Source organism: Pleurodeles waltl, chromosome 12 (genome assembly GCF_031143425.1).
Source record: "Pleurodeles waltl isolate 20211129_DDA chromosome 12, aPleWal1.hap1.20221129, whole genome shotgun sequence".
Lineage (NCBI taxonomy): Eukaryota > Metazoa > Chordata > Amphibia > Caudata > Salamandridae > Pleurodeles > Pleurodeles waltl.
This window is the reverse complement of record NC_090451.1, coordinates 70,091,009-70,115,289: the sequence shown is the minus strand read 5'-3', so window position 1 is coordinate 70,115,289 and position 24,281 is coordinate 70,091,009. Positions and strand designations below refer to the sequence as shown.

Genomic DNA, 24,281 nt, shown 5'->3' with positions numbered 1-24,281 from the left:
TCTCCCCCCTGACACTAGTGCACACTGCAGAGCCCTCCTCGCCCTGACACTAGCACACACTGCAGAGCCCTCTTCCCTCCTGACACTAGCACACACTGCAGAGCCCTCCTCCCCCTGACACTAGCACACACTGCAGAGCCCTCTCCCCCTGACACTAGCACACACTGCAGAGCCCTCTCCCCCACTGACACTACTACACACTGCAGAGCCCTCTTCCCTCCTGACACTAGCACACACTGCAGAGCCCTCTTCCCTCCTGATACTAGCACACACTGCAGAGCCCTCCTCCCCCTGACACTAGCGCACACTGCAGAGCCCTCTTCCCCCTGACACTAGCACACACTGCAGAGCCCTTTCCCCCCTGACACTACCACACACTGCAGAGCCCTCTTCCCCCTGACACTAGCACACACTGCAGAGCCCTCCTCCCCCGACACTAGCACACACTGCATAGCCCTCCTCCCTCCTCCCCCTGACACTAGCGCACACTGCAGAGCCCTCTTCCCCCTGACACTAGCACACACTGCAGAGCCCTCTTCCCCCTGACACTAGCGCACACTGCAGAGCCCTCCTCGCCCTGACACTAGCACACACTGCAGAGCCCTCCTCCCCCTGACACTAGCACACACTGCAGAGCCCTCTTCCTCTGACACTAGCACACACTGCAGAGCCCTCTTCCTCTGACACTAGCACACACTGCAGATCCCTCTTCCTCTGACACTAGCACACACTGACAGTCGAAGCCCTCCCTCCTGCCTGACATACAACACTTGCTGGGGTTCATCTCTTCCTAACAGGAAGTCCTCTCTGCCTGCCAGGCACTGACACAGCTTTGGGAGGACCTGTGATGCCTGGCAGCACTTAAGAAGGCGGAGGCTCTAAGAGCCTGGCTGAAAGTGCCAAACTGCATGGGTGAAAGTGCCATGCTCATAGAGGCACGCCAGTGGAAACTCAGACTACCAGCCCCGCCCCCTCCCTCGGGCAGGTCCTCCTGTGCACACTCATAGCTTTCACTTACCTCCTCAGGGTTCCTTGCCCCCTTCCCCCAGTGCCCTCCACTACCTGTTCTTCTCTCTGTCCTCCCTGTGTGGCACCACACCTAACAAGTCTCCTTTTGTTTGCAGCACCTGTAGTGACTGGTGGCGGGCCCAACTTCTCCCTGGGGGAGTTGCAAGGGCACCTGGCATATGATCTGAACCCCTCCAGTACAGGGATGAGGAGAACATTACCGAGCACGTCCTCCAGTGGGTGAGTACTAGCGGTGCTTTATTTGTAAATAAATACGTGCAGGTGCCCAAAGCTCTCCTTTGAAACACGCGGCGGCGGCTACATTTAAATGTGCCAGCACTGAATACTGAGGCAGCGAAACCCTCAAGCCATCTTGGGTCTCTTTCATCCACTTACAGCCTCTCCCTGCCCCTTCAGCTCACTCTTGCAGCTTTCTGCTTTCTCCCATTGTGACGCTTTGTCGTTTTCCTCTTCCGCTGCCTTTCCCTTAAGCTTGCAGTAAATGAGTGCCGGCCCTCAAAAATAGGTGCCGGTGCCACTGGCTCAAATAATGCAACGAGTACTAGTGATGCTGGGGGCTCGGGGATGCAGCGGACAGTGATGAGACCAGCATCACTGGGGAGGACTTGTTGCCTCGGAGATTATGGAGGGGAGCACGGCCCCTTAGAGGACGGGCCGCCGTGGGCCAAACCCCCGCACTAGTTGTGCAGCAGGCTGGCCTTGTACTTCCGCCCTCACGCCTCGCGAGGTGTGGGGGCGGAAGTACCCATTAGAGAGAAACGTTGCGGCTGCGAGGGCCGATCTGGCTGGAACTGCTGTGCGCCAGTGGGGTCTACATTAGCACCCCCCCCCAGAAAGACTCAGCCTTGTTGTGGTGCGGCAGTGATCGGTTGGACGGAGTGTCGTTGTCCCACCCACCCTCTCCCTAATTTTAGGTTGGAGAAGAGGTACTAAAGTAACCTGAAGCAACAGAGAGGTCCCCAAGGCTGGGCCCCGGGATAACACCAGAGATAGGATCCTGAAGCTCTGGACCAACCTGCGGATGTTCACACCAGATTAAGGGGTAGGGAGCCCAGATCGCTGGGGTGGCCACGTGGCTCCAGCCCCTAGCTGCCCCGTTACACCCCTTGGCAGATTGGTGTTTGGAGAGTGGGCGGAACCCTGAGCGTGTGTGCAAGGAATGGTGAAGTCAGGGGAGCCGCCCCCCCCTACAGATACAGGTGATGTCCAGTGTTCACCTGTGTGGTCCAAGGGAAGTTCAGGACAGGAAGGGATCCTGTGCCTATGGTTTATGGTTACATATTGAATGGTACGAAGACAGTTATGTTCTTGTAAATATGTTTTGAAGTTTTCTTGAAGTGATTTATGGCTAAATTGTGTGTTATGAATTTAACAAGAAAAAGTTAAATAAAACCTTCTTCCAACGAAAGACAAATTTGTCGGGCTGTGTATGGCCGGTGTTGGGGGAGGGCCTGCTGGTGATCTCCGAGTTCTACTCCCTTCTTGTGATATGGTTTATATATATTATTTTTGTAGTGCATTTCTGTTTGTGCGGGTTCCTAAACAGCGCCTAGAGACGTAATGTGCACGGGTGGTAGCTATAAAAATGCACTGAATTGGGCAATCAGATAGCAGTTAACTGTGCAGCTCTGGCAGTTGTTAGCCTGTGTTTTTGAGGTGTGCTGTTTCTTCTGGTGAAATCGTGAAGTCCTTCCCTGTTGGAAACATTTTTTCTGATGACATATTCGACTGAACCCCAATAGATGCAATGTCCTGAAGTTTCATTGTGACTCTTGTTGGTTTGTGACTCACAATAACTTTCTTTTCTACGGCACTATTCCGATTGTTCTTTCATTGAAATTCCTAAGCTACATTTTCCTATGGTGTAACTTTGACTGTTATTAAGTTGTGTTTTCCAGCCGCTGCTGCTCTTCGGAGTTTAACTTAGACTGTGTTTATTCTTTTCTCCAGTAGGGTTTGTTTTTTGCAGTTTCATTGAATGTTGTTGACTTCTGACAACCAATAACTATTATTTTCCAACTGTTATAGTTGACTTGGGCTTCCTGTGAGCCATCACTTCCTGTCGTGTAGTTCTGACTGTTCTCGGCCTGTGATTGTTGGTACAGCTCTGCATTGCCTTGTGGTTCCTCACAGAATTGTGCAGGGTGTCCTTGACTGTTGTTGGTTTGAGGTTTGAGCCTTCCAACCACTGCTTGGTTTTGCAGGGTAAGTCTGGTTGAACTTGTGTTCCACATTGTCTACTGTGCTCTGCATTTCAGTTGTGAGTGTTATTGGCTGGTGATTTCCAACAGGTCTTGTTTCTTCAGGTCAGTAATTAAGTTTCATGGTTTACCTTTGCTCATAGTTACATTTTTCTGCAGTGTAACTCTTACTGTTCTTGGTTTCTAATTTTTAACAACTGTTGCTTTTGGCAATGTGCTTCTGACTGTATGTGGCCTGTTTGCCTCATTAGCTGGGGTTTTCAGCAGTGCACTTGTGAATGTTGATGGCTCCTGATTCCTAATAGCTGATGTTTTCTGCAGCGTAATTCTAAATATTCTTGGCTTGTGGTTGCTCATGGTTGCCTTTTTATTCAGTGCAATTCCACATAGAAACATTTTTTCTGCAGTATAATTCTCACTGTTGTTGGGTCTGATTTCTAGCCACTGGTGCTTTCTGCAGTGTACTTCTGACTCTCCTTGGCTTTTGTTTCCACATAGAAACCTCTTTCTGCAGTATAATTCTCACTGTTGTTGGGTCTGATTTCTAGCCACTGGTGCTTTCTGCAGTGTAATTCTGGCTCTCCTTGGCTTGTGATCCCACATAGAAACCTCTTTCTGCAGTATAATTCACACTGTTGTTGGCTTCTGGTTTCTAGTAACTGCTGCTTTTTGCAGCGTAATTCTTCCACATTAGTTGCTGTTCTCTGCAGTACAATTATGAACGTTGTTGACTCATAACTCTCAATAGCTATTTTTTTCTGCAGTGTAATTCTGACTGTTCCTGGCTTGTGATTGGTCGTGGGTGCCCCTTTTCACACTCTAATTCTGGTTATTCTTTGCTCACAATTTCACATTGATGCCTTCTTTTCTGTAGTGTACTTGTCTTCTGGTTCCTAGCAGCTGCTGCTTTTTTTAGAGTAATTACTACACACTTATTTTTGATGGTGTCTGGCGTGTTTTCCCCTTAGGTTTGTTTTCTTAACAGCTAAATTGTGAGTGTTGCTGTATAGTGATTGATGATTGATGGTATTTTGTTTTCTTCGGGGTTTTGACAGAGCTGTGTGATCCCTGGCAGCTGCATTGCTCTACAGTGTGATTCTGATTGTCAGCTGCTACAGTTCCTGGCAGCTGCTATTTTCTGAAATGCAACGCTGAATGTTGATGGCCTGTGATAATATTGGCTGTTGTTTTTGCTTATGATTTCCCAATATTTGTTGTTCTTTGAAGCATTATTCTGACTGTTGGTGAATTATTTACCTTTTCTTCTCTCTGCCATGTTGGGCGTGGCCTAGATTCCTCCATGTTCTGCAGTGTAATTCCCACATGTGTTTTCATGTGACTCTCTGTGGTTGCCCGGTATTACAGAGGGAGTCTGACTGTTGTTGCCTTGCTTAACCCCTATTTCCCAATGTCTACATTGTATTCCTGGTTGTGTGTGGTCAATGCCAATCGAGAAGTAGAGAGCCCCCAACCCTTGGAAGGACCAGTCGCGAGGGCAGGCTCTGACTGGTTACCGGGGGCTATGCAGACAAGGATGTAACCAAGTGAGGCTAGTCAAACTGGTTGCAGGTTTACATCAGGCACCATCACCTCAATGTTGGCACTTGGAGGGCGAGGGGCGAGCCTTGTGTGAAACAGTGGAAACACGGACGGGTGGAGAGGTTGTAGGTTTAAATAATGAATACGCACTTTACCTATGGCATGAGCACTTTAATGTTGGGGAATGGAGGGCTCGGGTGAGTCTGAGTAAAAGAGGGATTATGTGCTTATCGTGGAAAGCCAAACTGGTGGAAAGGTTGAAGGTTTACAGAAAGTATACGCACTTTACCCATGGACCGAGTACGGGCCGCGAAAAGGGAACAGCCAATTCAGGCGGCCTCAGTAGAAGAAGCATCCTTTTTATGTTCTAACTGAGCTTGGTTTTACATTTTTAGCTGTTAGGCAATCATTTTAATTAACTATTCAAATAACTAAAATGTGATTTGAGTATTCATGGTTGTGGTTGTCCTGTGATTCCTTGAAATGTATGTATTCTGTGACGTCTGGTACCTGCTAATTGTTGCAGTCCTTGATTCTGAATGTCGGCATTTAATTGAAATAGATGCCATTTTCATTTGCCTTGTGGTTTGCAGTCTCTGCTGTTTTCTACAGTGCAATTTGACTGTTTTGTGATGGTGGTACCCAATAGCTGATGTTCTCTAAAGTATACTTTTGATTGTTCTTCTCTTGTAGTTGTTAGTTGCAGACTTGTTCTGAGGTTGAATCCTGACATCTCTTGTGGTTTCCAGTCTCTGCTGTTCTCTCCAGTGTAATTGTGACTGTCCTGGGCTTGTGGTTTTCAGTAGCCTGTGTTTTCTACTGTTTAACTCTGTCAATTATTGTCTTGTGGTAGCTGATGTTTTCTGTAGTTCAATTCTGAATCTTCTTGTTTTGTGGTTTCTGGTATCTGCAATTCTCTGCAGTGTGATTACAACTGTTTTTGTATGACTGATGTTGGATTATAACCCATGATAGCTGTTATTTTCTGCTGTTTCATTTTGACTGCAGATATTGTGTGGTTCCTTGTAGCTGCTGTTCTTTGCAGTGTCATTTTTACTCATCTCAATCCTGAGTGTTACTATGACCGGTGTTGACTCGCTGCTTGGCGCCTTATGATATCGATGGCTTCAAGCTTGCTATTGCCAACAGGTGGTGTTCAAGTGTTTCATTGGTTTCATTTCTAAGCTTGCTCTATGCCAGTGGTTCCCAACTTGTGGTCCGGGGACCCCTGGGGTCCGCGAAGCCTCCTCAGGGGGTCCTCCACTGCTTAGAAAATTAATCAATATTAACAGATTAGGTCCCCAGACTCCATTAATGGTTCAGTTGGGGTCCCTGGGTTTGAGTAATCATAAAGTGGGGGTCCACAGAAGTCAAAAGGTTGGGAACCACTGCTCTCTGCGATGCTTATTGGTTGAACCTGTTTGTTTTCTTTCAGGAGTAAACGACACAAGTCCGGCTCCATGGAAGACGACATTGACACGAGTCCAGGTGGTGAATACTACACTTCCCCCAATTCACCCACAAGCAGTCGAAACTGGACCGAGGACATGGAGGGAGGTATGTATAACCGGGGCGGTGAGTTCACTTCCGGTTCACCCAGACATGAAGCCTTTTGAGGAGGAAGCTGACTTCCTCCCATGAGCCTGCGCGACTGGTGATTTATGCTGGGCGGAATTTCAATTACGTCAGAGTACTCAGAGTAATTTTGATAATTCCACGTTACTCTTTGACACAAAATTAATAATTAGTCCTGCTCACGTAATAAGGGTAATTTGTTGGAAAAAATCCTGCTGCAAGAGCACATTTAGCGAGTGTGAGCAGTTGCTTGCTATTCATGCTGCATTTAGTGCTATTTCTTAGTGCAAAATGCATCCTCGCAAGGGCTTATTCTGCGGTAAGAAATTAGCGCTGAATTTTGGCTGTAAGTTTGCGGAGAATCACATCCAAAAGCACATTTAACAAGTGTGAGCGGCTGCTGGTGCTAGCTACTTGTGTTCTGTTGCATTTAGCACTATTTATTTGTGCAATATGCATCCTTGTGTCCATTTTGGCTGCGATTGGGCAATTTTACTCTAAGAAATAGTGTTAAACCCAGAATTACTTTTCTTGGTAATTCATGCGTTATCTTGCGTAACTGTTGGGTAATTTCGCATGATTATGCTACAGGGAATTACATGAGTCATGCCTAGCCCTCCGGTGATGCTGTAAACTGTGGGTGTCTTGGCTTGTACCTTTGCTGTAGTGCCTTGTGATAGTACATTATAGAGCTCTCGTACTCTCACGTAGCGCTGCACAACTTGGTTGGTAAACTATACAGGCCTTGGTACTCTCACTATATAGGGCATGGTTCAGCTACTCCCCCTTTACTCCTGGCAAGGATTCCTTGCGGGGGTCTCCCTGGTCCCTCCTTATTTACACACACTGGGCCAGTATGGCTTCTGTGACGGTAAACTGTAAACTTTGCACTTGTATAGCGCACTACTCACCCGTTAGGGTCTCAAGGCGCTGTACGCATACCGCTGTGGAACCCCTCCTGGCTTTTCCCTGTGAGGCACCCACTCCTGGACAGCCCCAGGGTGAAGCCAGGCATCCAAGCGCTGTGAGGGCCGCTGTGGAGATTAAGCAAGCTATTGCCCAGAGTTACAGAGTGGGACACATTAATTAGATTAGGCACTGAGGCGAGAATTATCTGGTCCAAGGGAATTGAGCCCAAGACCCGCCGAGGTGGGAATTGAACCCTGGTCCCGGGCCAGATCTCTGCATCAGGGTCTGCCACTCTAACCATTGTGCCACACTTCTCCACGACGGTAAGTACTGGGAGGGGGTGGGGGGGCTCCCCCTCTCACACACTGGGTATGTATGACTTCTGTGACTGTAAGCTTGCCCCCCCCCCCCCCGGCACCCCAACACACACACAATGGGCCTCTATGACTTATGTGACTGTCATCGGGGGGGGGGGGGGTGCTTTGTTACCCACTGGGCCCCTATGACTTCTGTGACTGTCAGCTCTGACACACGCACGCACACACACCCTCGTATGCTATGATGTGGGGCCGCACTCCTAGTGACGTGCATGCTTGGGTGCGGTTGCACTGCACAGAACACACAAGCATATATCAGCATCTGCATTAACCCTTCGGGTTCCGGGACAGGTGTGTCTTTTCTTCCCATTAACCCCTTCCCTCCCCGGCCCCCCGAATTGAGAGCCGTCGCTTCCCTCGCGGCTCCTCAGCTGCCAGGCGATCTTGGAGAAAATCGTTTCTATTAACTTTTTCTGTGCCTTTCTCTTCCTGTCTAGACAGGCCTAATTAGCTCTTCATTAAGGCCCGAAAGTCGCAGGGAGGGCCGCCGACTCTTTGGGCTAATTAAGTCGTGGTTTCCCCGTCTTGGCAGCCTGGGGTAGGGCCGAGCGGGCGGGGGGTCGGCTTTTAGAGGGGAGGGATGCATGGGTTTAGATTCGTTCCCCCCATTTCCCTCTAATCTCCTTTCTCGTATAAATTCCTTTAGTTTTTCCGCTTTTGTCGTGCAAATTAATCTCTCCTTGACACCCCCCCCCCCCCCAATCAGACATTCATTCTAAATACAAAAGTTAATTATTTTGTTTCATGGGATGGAGGTGGGGTGTGGGGAGACGTAGGGTTTTGGCCCTGAGAGGGCGTGTGAGACTCCACTTATTACAGTTATCTGACTGAACTGTTTGTGTTGGGGGCCCGGGGGGCTTTCTACAGAGCTCTCTGGTTTCCCAGGTTCATTCCTGAGTAGCACATCCAGTCCAGGTTTCTTTTCTGGGCATTCTGGGAATTGCAGTTCTGTTTATTCGATTAGTAATTCAGAACCACCAGTCAAGCAAAACCAGAAACCTGGCCTTGATGCCGGCCTACTCACGGACGGAGCTGGGAGAAGGGGGGGCTCTCGTTTAACGAGATGCCAAAGAGTGGTTGATAGGCTTAATTCATTTAGATTTTATATAATGAGGGCCAGTGATTTAATTGGAAATATAGAAGTGCAGTTACTCCCTATTTAGAGTCTCTGTTTGCTGCTGAGAAGTGCCGGTACTCTCTCTCATCAAATATATTACTGCAGTGCTGAGAAGTGCTGGTACTCTCCCATTCAATATATTACAGCAGTGCAGAGAAGTGCTGGTACTCTCCCATTAAATACATTAAAGCAGTGCAGAGAAGTGCCTGTAGTCTCCCATTAAATGTATTGCAGCAGTCCTGAGAAGTGCCGGTACTCTCCCATTAGATATATTAAAGCAGTGCAGAGAAGTGCCGGTACTCTTCCATTAAATATATTACAGCAGTGCTGAGAAGTGCTGGTACTTTCCCATTAAATACATTGCAGCAGAGAAGTGCTGGTACTCTCCTATTAAATATATTAAAGTAGTGCTGAGAAGTGCCAGTACTCTCCCATTAAATATATTACGGCACTGCAGAGAAATATTGGTACTCTCCCATTAAATATAATACAGCAGTGCAGAGAAGTGCCAGTACTCTCCCATTAAATATATTGCAGCAGGGCTGAGAAGTGCCGGTACTTCCCCATTAAATGTATTGCAGCAGCGCTGAGAAGTGCCAGTACTCTCCCATTAAATATATTAAAGCAGTGCTGAGAAGTACTGGTACTCCCCCATTAAATATATTACAGCAGTGCTGAGAAGCGCCGGTACTCTCCCATTAAATGCATCGCAGAAGTGCTGAGAAGTGCAGGTACTCTCCCTTTCAAATGAAAGAAGTGCAGGTACTCCGTACTGAACAGCACCGGCCCATATAAAGCGCCGATGAGGACCATATGAGGTAGAAGTCTGAGTGCGTTGCAGTTGGTAGGCAGCAAAATACGATTTTTGAGGTGTTGCAAAAATAATGAATGCAAATGGAAATGTAAGCGCGGACTGGTCAAGTAGACGTCAGGGCGCTTTACAGGGGATAGTAAAATGAGCTTTACGAGACGCGCGCAAATATGAAAAATAGACGTATTTACGCATTAAAACAGCAAGCATGAAGATCGATAGAAACAATAGTTCTGTACTTGTCCCTCTGAGATATTCAGATTAAAATCTGATCCGCATGGCCTCCTCGAGGTAAAAGGCAGAAATATAGGATTATTTTAAAGGGTGATATTAATAGGTTTGGGGAAAAAATGTTCATGTGCTTCGAGGCAGTGGGCAAGTGAAAAGGATACACATCTCGCTCGCCTGTTGGCTGGCCCTTGCCAGGTATCATACAGCAATATTCAGGATTTAATGGTCCCCTCAGGTATCTGGGCCCCGGTGCCACAGCACCTGCTGCACCAATGGTACCCGCGCGCCTGCTGCCGGTATTTACTAGATACAAGGCGCGTGCCTGGTCGCTCACCACTCTTTGGAGACACAGGGGCGTGGGGGGAAATGTAAGGGCACTGGACGGGGAAAGCGTCCAGGGCCCCTCTTAGACTGCCGAAATCACCCTACTCCTGGGCAAGAAAGATGCCGCTGTTCGCTGCTCTGCCAAGGAAAGTCTATTATTACACGAAAGATGCCCATGGAACTGGGCTTGCCAGAGAATGCCCGCTCCAGGCCAGAGGTGGCCACGGGCCTGCTGGAGAAAGCCTGTCTCTGGGGCAGAAAGACGCACATGGCCAAAGGCCGGCAGCAGAGAAAAGGCACCTGGGCGGCAACGAAGAAGGCATGCCTGTGGGCAGGATAGGCAAGGAGGGCTGCCCCCTCGCCTACCAGAGAAAGCATGCCAGCGGGCAGGATGGACACTTATATCCAAAGGGCTGCGGGTGAAAGCTTGCTGCTTGGCAGGAAAGCAGGCAGTGTGCCCTGGCGTGCACGGGTAAACATGCTACCCAGCAGGAATGTAGGCCATGTCACGTGACGTGTAAACATGCCACCGAGCAGGAATGTAGCCCATGTCACGTGACCTGCAAGGGTAACCATGCCACCCAGCAGGAATGTAGCCCATGTCACGTGACGTGTAAACATGCTACCGAGCAGGAATGTAGCCCATGTCACGTGACCTGCAAGGGTAAACATGCCACCCAGCAGGAATGTAGCCCATGTCACGTGACGTGTAAACATGCCACCGAGCAGGAATGTAGCCCATGTCTCGTGACGTGTAAACATGCCACCGAGCAGGAATGTAGCCCATGTCACGTGACGTGTAAACATGCCACCGAGCAGGAATGTAGCCCATGTCACGTGACCTGCACGGGTAAACATGCCACCGAGCAGGAATGTAGCCCATGTCACGTGACGTGTAAACATGCCACCGAGCAGGAATGTAGCCCATGTCACGTGACGTGCAAGGGTAAACATGCCACCGAGCAGGAATGTAGCCCATGCCACGTGATGTGTAAACATGCTACCGAGCAGGAATGTACCCATGTCACGTGACGTGTAAACATGCTACCGAGCAGGAATGTAGCCCATGTCACGTGATGTGCAAGGGTAAACATGCCACCGAGCAGGAATGTAGCCCATGTCACGTGACCTGCAAGGGTAAACATGCCACCGAGCAGGAATGTAGCACGTCAGTGACCTGCAAGGGTAAACATGCTACCGAGCAGGAATGTAGCCCATGTCACGTGACGTGCAAGGGTAAACATGCCACCGAGCAGGAATGTAGCCCATGTCACGTGACCTGCAAGGGTAAACATGCCACCGAGCAGGAATGTAGCCCATGTCACGTGACCTGCAAGGGTAAACATGCCACCGAGCAGGAATGTAGCCCATGTCACGTGACGTGCAAGGGTAAACATGCCACCGAGCAGGAATGTAGCCCATGTCACGTGACCTGCAAGGGTAAACATGCCACCGAGCAGGAATGTAGCACGTCACGTGACCTGCAAGGGTAAACATGCTACCGAGCAGGAATGTAGCCCATGTCACGTGACGTGCAAGGGTAAACATGCCACCGAGCAGGAATGTAGCCCATGTCACGTGACGTGCAAGGGTAAACATACCACCGAACAGGAATGTAGCATATGTCACGTGACGTGCAAGTGTAAACATGCCACTGAAAAGGAATGTAGCATATGTCACGTGACGTGCAAGGGTAAACATGCCACTGACCAGGAATGTAGCATATGTCACGTGACGTGCAAGGGTAAACATGCTACCGAGCAGGAATGTAGCCCATGTCACGTGACGTGCAAGGGTAAACATGCTACCAAGCAGGAATGTAGCCCATGTCACGTGACGTGCAAGGGTAAACATGCCACTGAACAGTAATGTAGCATATGTCACGTGACGTGCAAGGGTAAACATGCCACTGAACAGGAATGTAGCATATGTCACGTGACGTGCAAGGCTAAACATGCCACTGAACAGGAATGTAGCATATGTCAGGTGACGTGCAAGGGTAAACATGCCACTGAACAGGAATGTAGCATATGTCACGTGACGTGCAAGGGTAAACATGCCACTGAACAGGAATGTAGCATATGTTACATGACCTGCAAGGGAAAACATGCCTCTGGGTAGAAAGAGCGCCCAGGTCACCTGGCCTGCAAGGGAAGCCATGCCACTGGGCAGGGAGGGCGCCGATGTCACGTGGCCTGCAAGGGAAGCTATTGCACTGGGCAGTGAGGGCGCCTGTGTCACGTGGGCTGCAAGGGAAGGCATAGCACTGAGCAGGAAGTGCACCCGTGCCACGTGGCCTACAAGGGAAGCCATGGCACTGGGCAGTGAGGGCGCCTGTGTCACGTGGCCTGCAAGGAAAGCCATGGCACTGAGCAGGAAAGGCGGCCGTGTCATGTGGCCTGTAAGGGAGGCCATGGCACTGGGCAGTGAGGGCACCTGGTGACTGACTCACCCTTAGGTCATCACAAGGCCTTTACTGGGAGCATTGGCACCCGGTGACTGACTCTGCTTTTGGGTTCAAGCCATTCCAACTGACGTAGCTCCTTGACACTTACACTTTGTGAACTTGGGAGCTTTTCTGAGACGACCAAGAGGGAACCATGACCGGGTAAATAGAGTGTTGCTGTACAAGGCAGTGGTTCCCAACCTGTGGTCTGGGGACCCCTGGGGATTCGCGAAGCCTCCTCAGGGGGTCTGTGACTGCTTAGAAAATTAAATATTAACAGATTAAGTCCCCAGCTTTCAGTACTGACTCAGTGGGGGTCCCCAGATTCCAATAGTGATTCAGTTGTGGTCCTTGGGATCCAGTAATGATAAAGTGGAAGACTACAGAAGTCAAAAGGTCTAAGCTGCTGGGCGGGATTTTACACGACGGGTAGTTTAGCGAGGGAGCCACGGGTCCTGGTGCAACGAAAATGACCTCTTTGGCTGCTGTGGGGCAGGTATATACAGCAATCATCAGTTCAATGGGCCCGGTGCCACTGCACCTGCCGCACCAGTGGTGGCTGCATCCCTGTACGTGAGCCTCACAGTGAAGCCCACAGCACCCCGGTAGAGGGTGGACTAGCTGGTGGGGCAGTTTCACCATCACCTCTCGCAGTGTGAAGCTCCAGATGAGCGAGTCAGAGGGCAGGAAAAGTTTCTGCCTTAGACGCAGAATTTTTAGAATGTGGAATACGTAATTTGCTATATTTAGGGAATGTTGACGCCTTTGGCTTCTTCCTTGAGCGCTTAAATACCTTTCATGGGTAAGCACTTTATATTTGTGCTTAAATGAGCCCTGTAGCGACCACAAGACTGAAAAGTAATAACATCGCCTAAAAAAAAAAAAAAGAGAGCGGAAGGAAAATCTCCCAAAAAGCGGATGAGTTGGAGAGGAGACCTATACATCCTTTTTTATGTGTGTAGAAGTTGTAGGAAAAATCTCGGTCGAGATGTTTTCCCCATAAAATGTGTACAGAAGCAAAGCTTTGCAACGGCGAGATCTTGCCAACTTCTTGAGGTTGCGACGTTTTGCTGTTTACGCGGAACCTGGCGTCCTGAATTGTAATTTGACACAACCCTGATTTTGAGATCAGTGCAATGAAGCAGACGAGCGGCTGCGGCCACTTTTACAGAGCCCGGCACCGCCACTTTTACAGAGCCCGGCACCGCCACTTTTACAGAGCCCGGCACCGCCACTTTTACAGAGCCCGGCACCGCCGTTCACACCCGAGACCCAAGGGCGAGCCAGCTGATGTGCCCGAGTCCTTTTTGTGAGAAATTGGTTAGCTACCGAAGTATAGCGCTTTCGTGCCCAAGAGAACGCTATCGCGCCCAAGGACTGACTCTCCATCTCCTGGGACGGAGGGGGCTGCTGTGTGAGGGTGAACTTGTGTGTGAGAGCGACTTACCGGGTTGTGCAAGTGTCCGTGCATGCTCGTGAGGGTGTGTGCGCCAGCCTGTGTGTTTTTATGTGTGTGTGTGTGTATGCGCCCCTGTCTGTGTGTGTGTGTGTGTGTGTGTGTGGGCGCCCCTGCCTGTGCGTGTGTATGTGTGCCCCTGCCTATGTGTAAGTGTGTGTGTGTGTGTGTGTGCCCCTGCCTGTGTGTGTGTTTGTGTGCCCCTGCCTATGTGTAAGTGTGTGTATGTGTGTGCCCCTGCCTGTGTGTGTTCCCCTGCCAATGTGTGTGTGTGTGTGTACGCCCCTGCCTGTGTGTGTAAGTCTGTGTGTTTGCCCCTGCCTGTGTGTATGTATGTGTCTGCTCCTGCCTGTAAGTGTGTATTTCTGCCCGTGTGTAAGTGTGTGCGCCCCTGCCTGTGTGTGTGTGTTTGCACCTGCCTGTGTGTAGTAAGTGTGTGTGTGTGTGTGCGCCCCTGTGTGTGTAAGTGTGTTTGCCCCTGCCTGTGTGTGTATGTGTGTGCCCTTGCCTGTGTGTAAGTTTGTGTTTGTGTCTGCCCCTGCCTGTGTGTGTGTGTTTTTGCCCCTGCCTGTGTTCGCGCGCCCCTGCCTGTGTGTGTGTATGTGTCCCCTTGTGTGTGTGTTTGCCCCTGCCTGTGTGTGTAGTGTCTGTGCGCGCGCCCCTGCCTGTGTGTGTGCGTGCCCCTGCCTGTGTGTGTGTGTATGTGCCCCTGTGTGTAAGTGTGTGTTTTTGCCCCTGCCTGTGTGTGTGTGTCTGTCTGTGTGTGCCCCTGCCTGTGTGTAACTGTGTGCTTTTGCCCCTGCCTGTGTATGTGCGTTTGCCCCTGCCTGTGTGTTTGTGTGCGCGCCCCTGCCTGTGTGTGTGCGCGCCTCTGCCTGTGTGTGTGTGTGTATGTGCCCCTGTGTGTAAGTGTGTGTGTGCCCCTGCCTGTGTGTCTGCCCCTGCATGTGTGTGTATGTGTGTGCCGCTGCTTGTGTGTCCCTGCCTGTGTGTAAGTGTCTGCCCCTGCATGTGTGTGAATGTGTGTGCCACTGCTTGTGTGTCCCTGCCTGTGTGTGTGCGCCCCTGCCTGTGTGTGTGCGCGCCTCTGCCTGTGTGTGTGTGTGTATGTGCCCCTGTGTGTAAGTGTGTGTCCCTGCCTGTGTGTGTCCCTGCCTGTGTGTGTGTCCCTGCCTGTGTGTGTGTGTCCCTGCCTGTGTGTGTGTTTGCCCGTCTGTGTGTGTGTGTGCCCCTGCCTGTGTGTGTATGTGTGTGCCGCTGCTTGTGTGTCCCTGCTTGTGTGTAAGTGTGCGCCCCTGCCTGTGTGTGTGCGCGCCTCTGCCTGTGTGTGTGTGTGTGTGTGTGTGTGTGTATGTGCCCCTGTGTGTAAGTGTGTGTGTGTCCCTGCCTGTGTGTGTGTCCCTGCCTGTGTGTGTGTGTGTCCCTGCCTGTGTGTGTGTGTGTCCCTGCCTGTGTGTGTGTTTGCCCGTCTGTGTGTGTGTGTGCCCCTGCCTGTGTGTGTCTGCCCCTGCATGTGTGTGTCTGCCCCTGCATGTGTGTGTATGTGTGTGCCGCTGCTTGTGTGTCCCTGCCTGTGTGTAAGTGTGCGCCCCTGCCTGTGTGTAAGTGCGTGTGCTTGCCCCTGCCTGTGTGTGTGTGGACGCCATGTGTGCTCTCTGGCGCAGATCCTGTTGCCTCTGCCAGGCGGAGCTGTTTCCAGCAGGACTGTTTACTCCGGTGGCGAGAGGCCAGCCCGGCGCTCACCTCGCATGGCCTTGTGTTCCTCGGCACCCCTCTCCCGGCCCCTCGGCTTCCTCCTGCGCCTGCTCTCACCCACCAACACCTCCACGTGCCAGCGGCCTCAGGGCCGCCCCGCCGTGCCTGGCAATGCGCCCCCTCTGTAGCCCAACACTACACCCTCCTCGAACCTCCAAGGGTCCCCACCACTCCCACCCTAGGGCACGTCACTCGCGCCCCTCGGTCCATTATCGGCAGAGCCCCTAAGCCCAAGCCTCGCTCACTCACTCACCTCCTCCATCTCTACTCTCCATCACTCACCCGCCCCATCTCCCCCTCCACTCTCTCTCCACCACGATCCCTCACAGCGCTCTCTCATCATTTCTGCCTGTCCCTCTCTCTCGCTTAGCTCCGCGCGCTCCATCTTTCTTGCTCCCTCGATCTCTCCTTTTCCTCCACAGCTCCCTCCCGAGCTCACTCTTCTGTTCTCTCTCTCACGCTCCCTCACTCCCTATCACCCCTCTCTGTTTCACTCCCACCGTTCCCCTCACTCGGTGGATCGCTCCCCTTCCTCACTCCCTTCTCTGCCGCTTCTCCTCCCTCTCCCTTCGCAGCTCACTCTTCTACCCCACCTGACCCTCTCCCCCCAGCCTCACTCTCTCCCTCACTCTGCACAGATCTACCCTCCTGTAGCGCCTGGCACCCTCCCCTCTAACTTAGGTGCCCCCCGACCCGTCCATCGCACGCGCCCACGCATGTACTCCTACCCCTCCTCGCTTCCTCTCCCCTCCCTCCCCCTTCTCTCCCTTTTGGGTGCCCTCCCACACCTCCACCTGTTATCTTTCTTCACTTTCTGGAGTTTTCCCTCCCCCTCCTCCCTCTGTTTCACCCTCTCTCCATCTCTGTACCTCCTTCCTCCCCCACTTCTCGGTATTTCCCTCTCCATCTCTCTTCCTCCTCCACCCCCCCCCCACCCCACCCCCCGCCACTCCCCGCCTCCCCTCTTCATCATTTAATGCCTCAGAACAATGTGTGCTTTGAGCTGGACTGCGATCAAGAGGCTGCGTTCTCTCCACCTTGCACTGAAATAAAACACACGTCTGTCTCCTCCCTGACCCCTCCCCCGCCCTCTGCTCACTCTGTGCTTGTGCATTTGTTTTCAGGTGGTAAACACCTTATCGCCGTCATTTGGGACATGTTTCCTTCCTGCCGCCTTTATCTATTCTGAGAGCTCACCATATACTTTGGAACTTTCATCCCACAACCCTATGTTTTTTTGCTCCTCCCCGTCTTTCTCCTAAACCAACCGAAAGTCAGACTTTGCAACTTGTTTCATAAAGTTTAGATTTTTTTTATTCCAACCTTCAGGCCCCAATCCATGCCAGCCCTGGTCTTGTATGGTATCTGTGCCACCCGCTGGGCCCCTGTGGGCAAGTGGTCTGAACTCCAAATGTCTGAATGCAGCCTCATGGGAGTCACATCCAAATACGAGAGATCTCGTAGTTATGCCGAGTACTCGGGGCATTTTCTGCCAAGTGCAAAATGGTGAAATCTGTTTCTTTTTTTAGGGCTCGCCTCCCAGACAACAGAAGCTGTCTGTAGGCGAAAATACATGTTTTCTGTTTACAGTGGGCTTTGGCCCACCTATTGCTTACCATTGGTTGGTTTTATTGTCACTCTCATTTGCTTCATTTTTATTCATTAGCCTGTGTGGACTTTACTTCCCGTTCTTGTGTTTGTCCCTCCCTTGGAGCACGAACTCTTTACTTCTGTTCTTCCACTGCTCACTTTTGAAGTGCTACTTTTTTCTTCTTTTGGTTGACTCCACAAGAGTGGATGTGTTTTGCAGGTGTCTCACTAGTTAAATGCTTTTCCCGCTCTGCTCTGTCTTGCTCATGTGCTTCTCCCTCACTCCACTGTGTCTTGGGTAGGCTCGTGTGTTTCTCCCCACGTGTTGTTTTCTCGCCCGTTTGCTTCCACCCAACAGCTCTGCGTTCCTCTCTATAATCCATGTGTTTATTTACTAAACACACTCCACATTCCCTTCTCTTGTCGTATTGCATCCACGCGACCTCCATAGTGCATTCCTTGTCTGCGCCCTGCATGTTGCTTCTGCCCCTTATTGCGTCACCCCGATATTCTTTCTTCCCCAACAGTGCACTCAATGTGGCCCCCCCACTTGCACTTCAAAAAGATTTTTTATTTTTTTTAAATCTTTTTATTCACCGATCCAGCTTAGATTGACAAATAAAATGCAAAAAAAGGGCCACATCATTTTATAGGTGCACACACGTGTGTTGCACACGCCTACAAAATGAGGAAGATGGACAACTCTTATTTTCGTTCATTCTTTAGCCATACTGGACAGCATGGGAGATTCTATACACAGTGACTAATAAGCATTGGCAAATCCAGTAGGTCTCAAAGGCTAGACCTTTATTCTTCTGCCAAACAGATTATACAGAAAATACATTCAAAATATGCCTTCGGGGCTGGCTAGAAAAAAAGTGTTTGTGGTGACCATGGCACCCTGGGCTGCAAAATATTACAGAGTATTTCGGGGATCCATTTTTCTCCTGAATGTGTTTCTAGCAGCCAGTCAGAAAGGTCCAGTGACAGAGACCACTTCCAACTGATTCAGGATACCAGTCAGAAATGCTGAAACAGGAGGATGTTCAACAATTCCCAGTGGTGGCACTCAACCAATCACAGGAGGTCTCTGTTGTTAGACCCTTCTGATTGCTTGCTGGGAGCGCATTCATAATATCCATGTCCCTGCCAACCAATTTCGTCATAGATTGTTCATGTCAGGATAGGCCGGCAGTAATTGCAGATCAATTTCTGGATCACTGTGGGATGCAGGTAGACAGTTTACCCTTTTTTATTCACTGGAAAAAAAGTGATCTTGGAAAATGTGGGTTTGTCCTTAGATTTAGTTTCACCAAAAGTCAAATTTAAAATTAAATGCTTATCTCTAATTATGCTCTCATAATTCCTTCAAATAGTGGTACTGGTGACATAGTAAACACCAAACACGATAGTAGGATGCTTTTAATAGGTCACTAGAACTTAAAGATAGCATTATTGAACCTCAAGACTTTACCAATTATGCATTTTTGATGTTACCTGATTTAACTTTATTGGTTGAAACCCTTAATTCACAGTAGTTCCACCATTCTGATGCCTCACAGGTCTAAAAAACACTCCAGAATGTAAAGTAACTCTAGCCATGCATGCACTACCGAAGTGTACACTTCAGCAAAGCTTTATGGTGCATTCTTGTAGTGCTAAAAACCTGGACATCCAAGCGCTTGAGCTCATGGAGAGATTTAATGATTTAGCATAATCCTGTTAAGAGCATGCAACCATAAGCTAAAATACACCTGCCTTGTTTGGGACATTCAGTAAGATTAGAACGATTTAAACATTTTCATAGTTTTTTGTGTGATGTGGCATTGGGTAACGTCACATTATAAACTTAAGTTGATTGTAGAGACCTTTCATCAAGCATAACTGACCATGCCTGCAATTCTGTCTGCTATCAAAATAATGATAAGATATAATAAAATGATAGCTGATGAAAAGTTTCTGCCTAATTATATTCAGATACAACATGATCCAGTTTTAAAACTGTACTAAATTATATCAAAGCAGGGGAAAACAAAAAGTTATGTAAACGTCCCACAGAGGAGAACATTCATAAAACATTAAAATGGCATAATAACAATTTTCCTAAGCTTCATCACCCAAATGTAAACAATTCATCATCTTTGTTCATACCAGAGGGGACACGGTCCAAGCCTTGGTATCCACTTTGGGTCAATGATTTTATATCTACCGCGGTTGTTGGTTCTGTGGTGACAAAATGGATTTGTGTACCGAAAACACATTTTAAACATATTGGTTTGCTGATGATTTTCTGAAAAATGTGAGTGTTTGTTATAGGAGCCATATTGTTTACACATATTAGCATGCATTTATTTTTAAAAGGGCATATAATAAATTCTAGCACATAATATGACTTACAATTTTTAAACGTTTCAGTTATATTTCACTTTCACTGGGTCAAAAACTCAAATTTACAGAACCCCCCCCCCACACTTTATTGCTGTGAGGGAAATCCTCTCCTGGAATTAATTTACATAAAAAGGTATACAGATCTTTCACACCATTCTTTGAGCACACTAATCTTGTGGACATAATTTATTGAACCATGTAGGCCACATGCATCAAGCTCAACACTGCGGGTGACCTATGTCCTGTTTTTTTTGTTTTTCTTTAAATGGCTCATTTTGTCTCATGTCTGCCCCCCTTCATCCTACCATAACAAAAGGTGACCCTTATCTAGGCTGCTGCTGGATCAAAGCAGCCTCCAGGACTTTATCAAATGTCTTACTTGTGAATAGGCTCCTGTGCAGGGCTCGGTGTATGTACAGGGGTTGGGCAGGCAATAGCTCCCTCTCGAACCCTCTCACAGAGCTCTCAAGCGTGGGACCTGGGGCTAGCATTCTTTGCTTTGGTCATACAGTCTCATCCAGAAAGGAGCACAAATGACCCTTTGTGGACATGGGATCTGCCCACACTAACTTCACTCATTCAAGTCTCCTAATGTGACCCTCCTTGTGCCACTGCCTCTAACATGGACGCACCATGCCTCCGCATCACGCATAGGTCTGTATGTAAATGGTCAGTTTTGTGTCACTTTTGATTCTGGCACTTGTCAATTTTCTACGTCCTTGGAGTCTGTATGGGTTAGAGGAACTGGACAAAGTGCAATCAAGCTCTTTTCCGAGGATCACTCAGTTTGCTCACACGGACCGCCAGGATTAGAATGCCAGTCTGCAAATTCTGTAGTCAAGAGCTTTACCATTAGACCCTGTTTGTTATAGATTTTTGCTTTCCTCCCTCTTGTCCACCCTTGTAATCAATACTTCCAACACCTTCCATTGATCACTCCCCCCAAAGTGTATTTCTTTTTCTTTCCTATTAATTAGGAACCCCCTCGATGTTTTTTAAGCCATTAGTTTCCCAAAGCCAAACCACCCTCTTCCCAGGCGTACCTGCGTACAAGTCGGCACGGAGTTCACGGAGTCTTTCTTCGCCTACAGCTCTTTGCCCTCTTGGACTTGAAGATCCATACTTCTAGTATTTAAAAAATGTAAAATTAGAAGTGATATAATCCAAAGTATTACTAGCTAAACGTTCTGCAATAATCACAAGCTTAGAAGCTTTCAATAGATCCCCCCTGATCATTGGTGACCTCTGACCTACCTAGCAGGATGGCCATTGGCCGAAAAACCCTTTAGTTCATCATAGCATAGGGCCCTGGTATTTGGTTTTGCTGAGCCTAGAGGTCTGCTATCTATAATCCCTGATCCTCAGGAGCAAAGGTGCCCAACGTAGATCCAGCACACACGACTCCATGCCAGGTTTTCAGAACAACCATGCGCTATAAATGAGTTCTGTTTATATTCACTGCATGTAAATGTATCTTATTTGGATATCCTGAAAATCTGACATGGCTCTTGTTCTCAAATATCTAAATGAACATCTCTGATGAAGGGGCGTGTCTAACCACACTGATGGTACAACTTTCAATGCTTTAACAATGGTAACTCTGGAGTGCAACCTAGTCGCCGGAGCGTAGCTTCAGGGGGTGTTTGGGGTGTTACACCCCACTAATAAACATAGTTTCTTATGAATAGTTGGATACAGGCGCTTTCAGTCGGGTATTGTGAAATATCATTTGGATTTCAGCAGGTGTATTTATATACACACAGACAAAAAACTCACACTCCCAGTGCGAAGGTCCTCGAAAATATCGGTTATTTTATAGAATATTGTGTTTCTTTTGCTTAGTATGCCTGCCCAACTGCATTCCTCTCCCTTCCCTCTACCCCTTAGGTCTAACTCATGCACCCTGCTTGTCCGATAATGTATTTAAACATTATATGCCAGCCTGATTGTCGGAAAATCCGAAGGCCACACTCCCTAATCTTACAGACCAAGCTACACCCCTGCCTAGTCGTGCAGAATTTGCTGCCTCCTGGGCTGAGCTCTACAGCATCTTGAACTCTTATGTCTTCCTGATAGGACTTCCTTTGTGACCTGGTCTTACCCTCCTGTATAAGTATTTTAGCTCTGCTTTTCTTCCCTGCGTGTGCATCAGTGTCAGTGAAGTACGTTGATGCCCCTTTTGATGTTGCTTATGTGTACTTTGTGAGTTGGCTGACTTTGAAAACCTCTGCTACTAAGGAGTATCAACCCAACCTCCACCATCCACCTGAGCACATCTCCCTTCCCACTTACTACCCTTTCCTGTTATTCCTTTGCTTGGACGTCATGAGGGATGGGGCCTCTCCTGTCCCCTGGATGTGGATGGATGTCCATGGCTGGTTTGGTCTCCTGGACTGTGTTGTATCGTGCTGATGTCTGTGTTGAGATGATGTGGTGTCCTCACCTGTGCTGACGGTGGGCTCCGCCCCACCCTGTAAGTGAGAGGACTTCTTACCTCCTTTCCACAGCAGCCTGTAGGAGGGCTGGGGAGATGTTGGCTGGCTCAGGGACAGGTGTTTTCCCCCTTAACCCATGCCCTCTTTGTCTGCCCCCCTTTTAGGGATCTCGCCTACCGTGGTGAAGAAGAGTGAAATGGACAAGTCGCCCTTTCACAGCCCGTCGCCTCAGGATTCCTCATCCCGGCTCTCCAGCTTCACCCAGCACCACCGGCCAGTCATCGCGGTGCACAGCGGTGAGATCCCCCGGCAGGCGCTCTGGTGGAGGGTGGTGGCTTCTGCCTGGTCAAGCGCCTTGGCCCACAATCAAAAATTCCCTTTGTCCCTGGGTCTGTGGTTCTGACCCAAGGTTCTCCTCCCATATTGGGCTTTTCAGTCAGCCCGGTGTGTCATGAGTTGGTGGGCTCAGGTCAGTTACGTGCGGTGAATCTGGTGAAGTAGGTACTTTCCATAAAACCACCGGCGTCTCCTATTGCTTTGGGGGCCGGGTTGAGCAGAGAAGCTCATCTTTGATGCAGTCTTGGGTGCTAAAAACCCTAAACCGACCAGGGCACTGTCCCACACCGCCTTGAACCCAGAATGAAGAAGATGGCCCTGCTCTGTGCGCTCCTTCCTAAGTGCCCACCGTTTCTCAAGCGCTACAATGCTTCCATGTGTGGAATCTCTTTGTCAAACGCTTGTGTCACCCTCTGTCTCTTTTTCTCACTTTCTCCTTCTCCCTCTCAACTACTTTCTTTCAACCCCCCATCTTCCACCGTTTCTTTAATTCTTCCTTTCACACCCGGCCCTTATTTCTCTCTCTTTCAAAGAGAAAGTGATGTCTAGTGACTACATTGTAAGCTGTGTAGACAGAAAACTTCACTCCAATCCCGGCTTCCCACCCTAACCAAACAGTGTGATTTTGGGCACAACCTTCTCTCTGTGATCCCCACTATACCTAACATTACTGGAAACACTTACAAACTGGCTCACCTCACATAAGTGGTTTATAGTTAAAAAAAAAAATGAAGAAAAAAAACATTTTTATTTCAATTTCTTTTTTTAGCTCTCACGCTTCACTTCTCTCCTCTTACTTCTCACCCCCTCACTTTGTCTCCATCCTCTCTCATGGTTCTGTTTGTCTCATCCATTTTGTGACTTTGTGCATGTTTTGTTTGATGACTATATGTTGCTTTTCTCGCACTGGCTATTCCCATGGTGCATTAGCTAACACTGCTGAGAGAATGTCACAGAGAAGAACTTTTAGTATGAAGGAGGGAATAGATTCATGTCACTGGGGGAAAATATGTGTTCGATGGCATATGTTGCTGCAGATACACATGTTTGGCACAGTCCGCTGCCTGGTGTTGGGCTCGGAGTATTACAAGTTGTTTTTCTTCGAAGAAGTCTTTTTTGGTCACGGGACCGAAGGACTCCTCCCTCTTCGGCTCCATTGCGCATGGGCGTCGACTCCATCTTAGTTTTTTTCCGCTGTCGGGTTCGGACGTATTCCTTTTCGCTCCGTGTTTCGGTTCGGAAAGTTAGTCGGAATCTCGGAAGAAAGCGTCGGTATTGTTCCGTTCGGTATCGGGATAGTTAGGTACATCGACACCGATCATCGGAAGACTTTGGGGTAGCTTCGATTCCCCCATCGGGGCCTGGTCGGCCCGACCGCGTGCGACATCGAAGCCGATGGAACGGACCCCGTTCCGTTTCTGCCCAAAATGTCACAGTAAGTATCCTTATACAGATCAGCACTTGGTCTGTAACTTGTGCTTGTCCCCCGAGCACAAGGAGGATACCTGTGAGGCCTGTCGAGCCTTCCGATCCAGAAAAACACTCCGGGACCGAAGAGCCAGGCGTCTACAAATGGCGTCCACGCCGACAAAACAGCGTTTCGACGACGAAGAGGAAACATTCTCGGTTCCGGACTCAGAATCCGGAGACTCCGACGTCAAACAACAGCAACAAACTGTGAGTAAGACGTCGAAAAGTAAAACCATCGAGAAAACGAAAGCCCAGGGGACGCCACTGCCAACAGGCCATGGCTCGACCCATA

General features: G+C 49.2%; 1 protein-coding gene across 3 annotated transcripts in view; it reads left to right on the top strand.

The window, feature by feature from the left end:
• The window catches only part of NFIC (nuclear factor I C), a 343,790-nt gene that overhangs the window by 261,394 nt on the left and 58,115 nt on the right, over window positions 1–24,281 (top strand). For all 3 annotated transcript variants that reach the window (XM_069216686.1, XM_069216683.1, XM_069216684.1), the window contains 3 exons: window positions 1,125–1,248; window positions 6,205–6,326; window positions 22,348–22,479. In XM_069216686.1, the coding sequence (XP_069072787.1) occupies window positions 1,125–1,248; window positions 6,205–6,326; window positions 22,348–22,479 (378 nt within the window). The remainder of the gene's footprint in view (window positions 1–1,124; window positions 1,249–6,204; window positions 6,327–22,347; window positions 22,480–24,281) is intronic.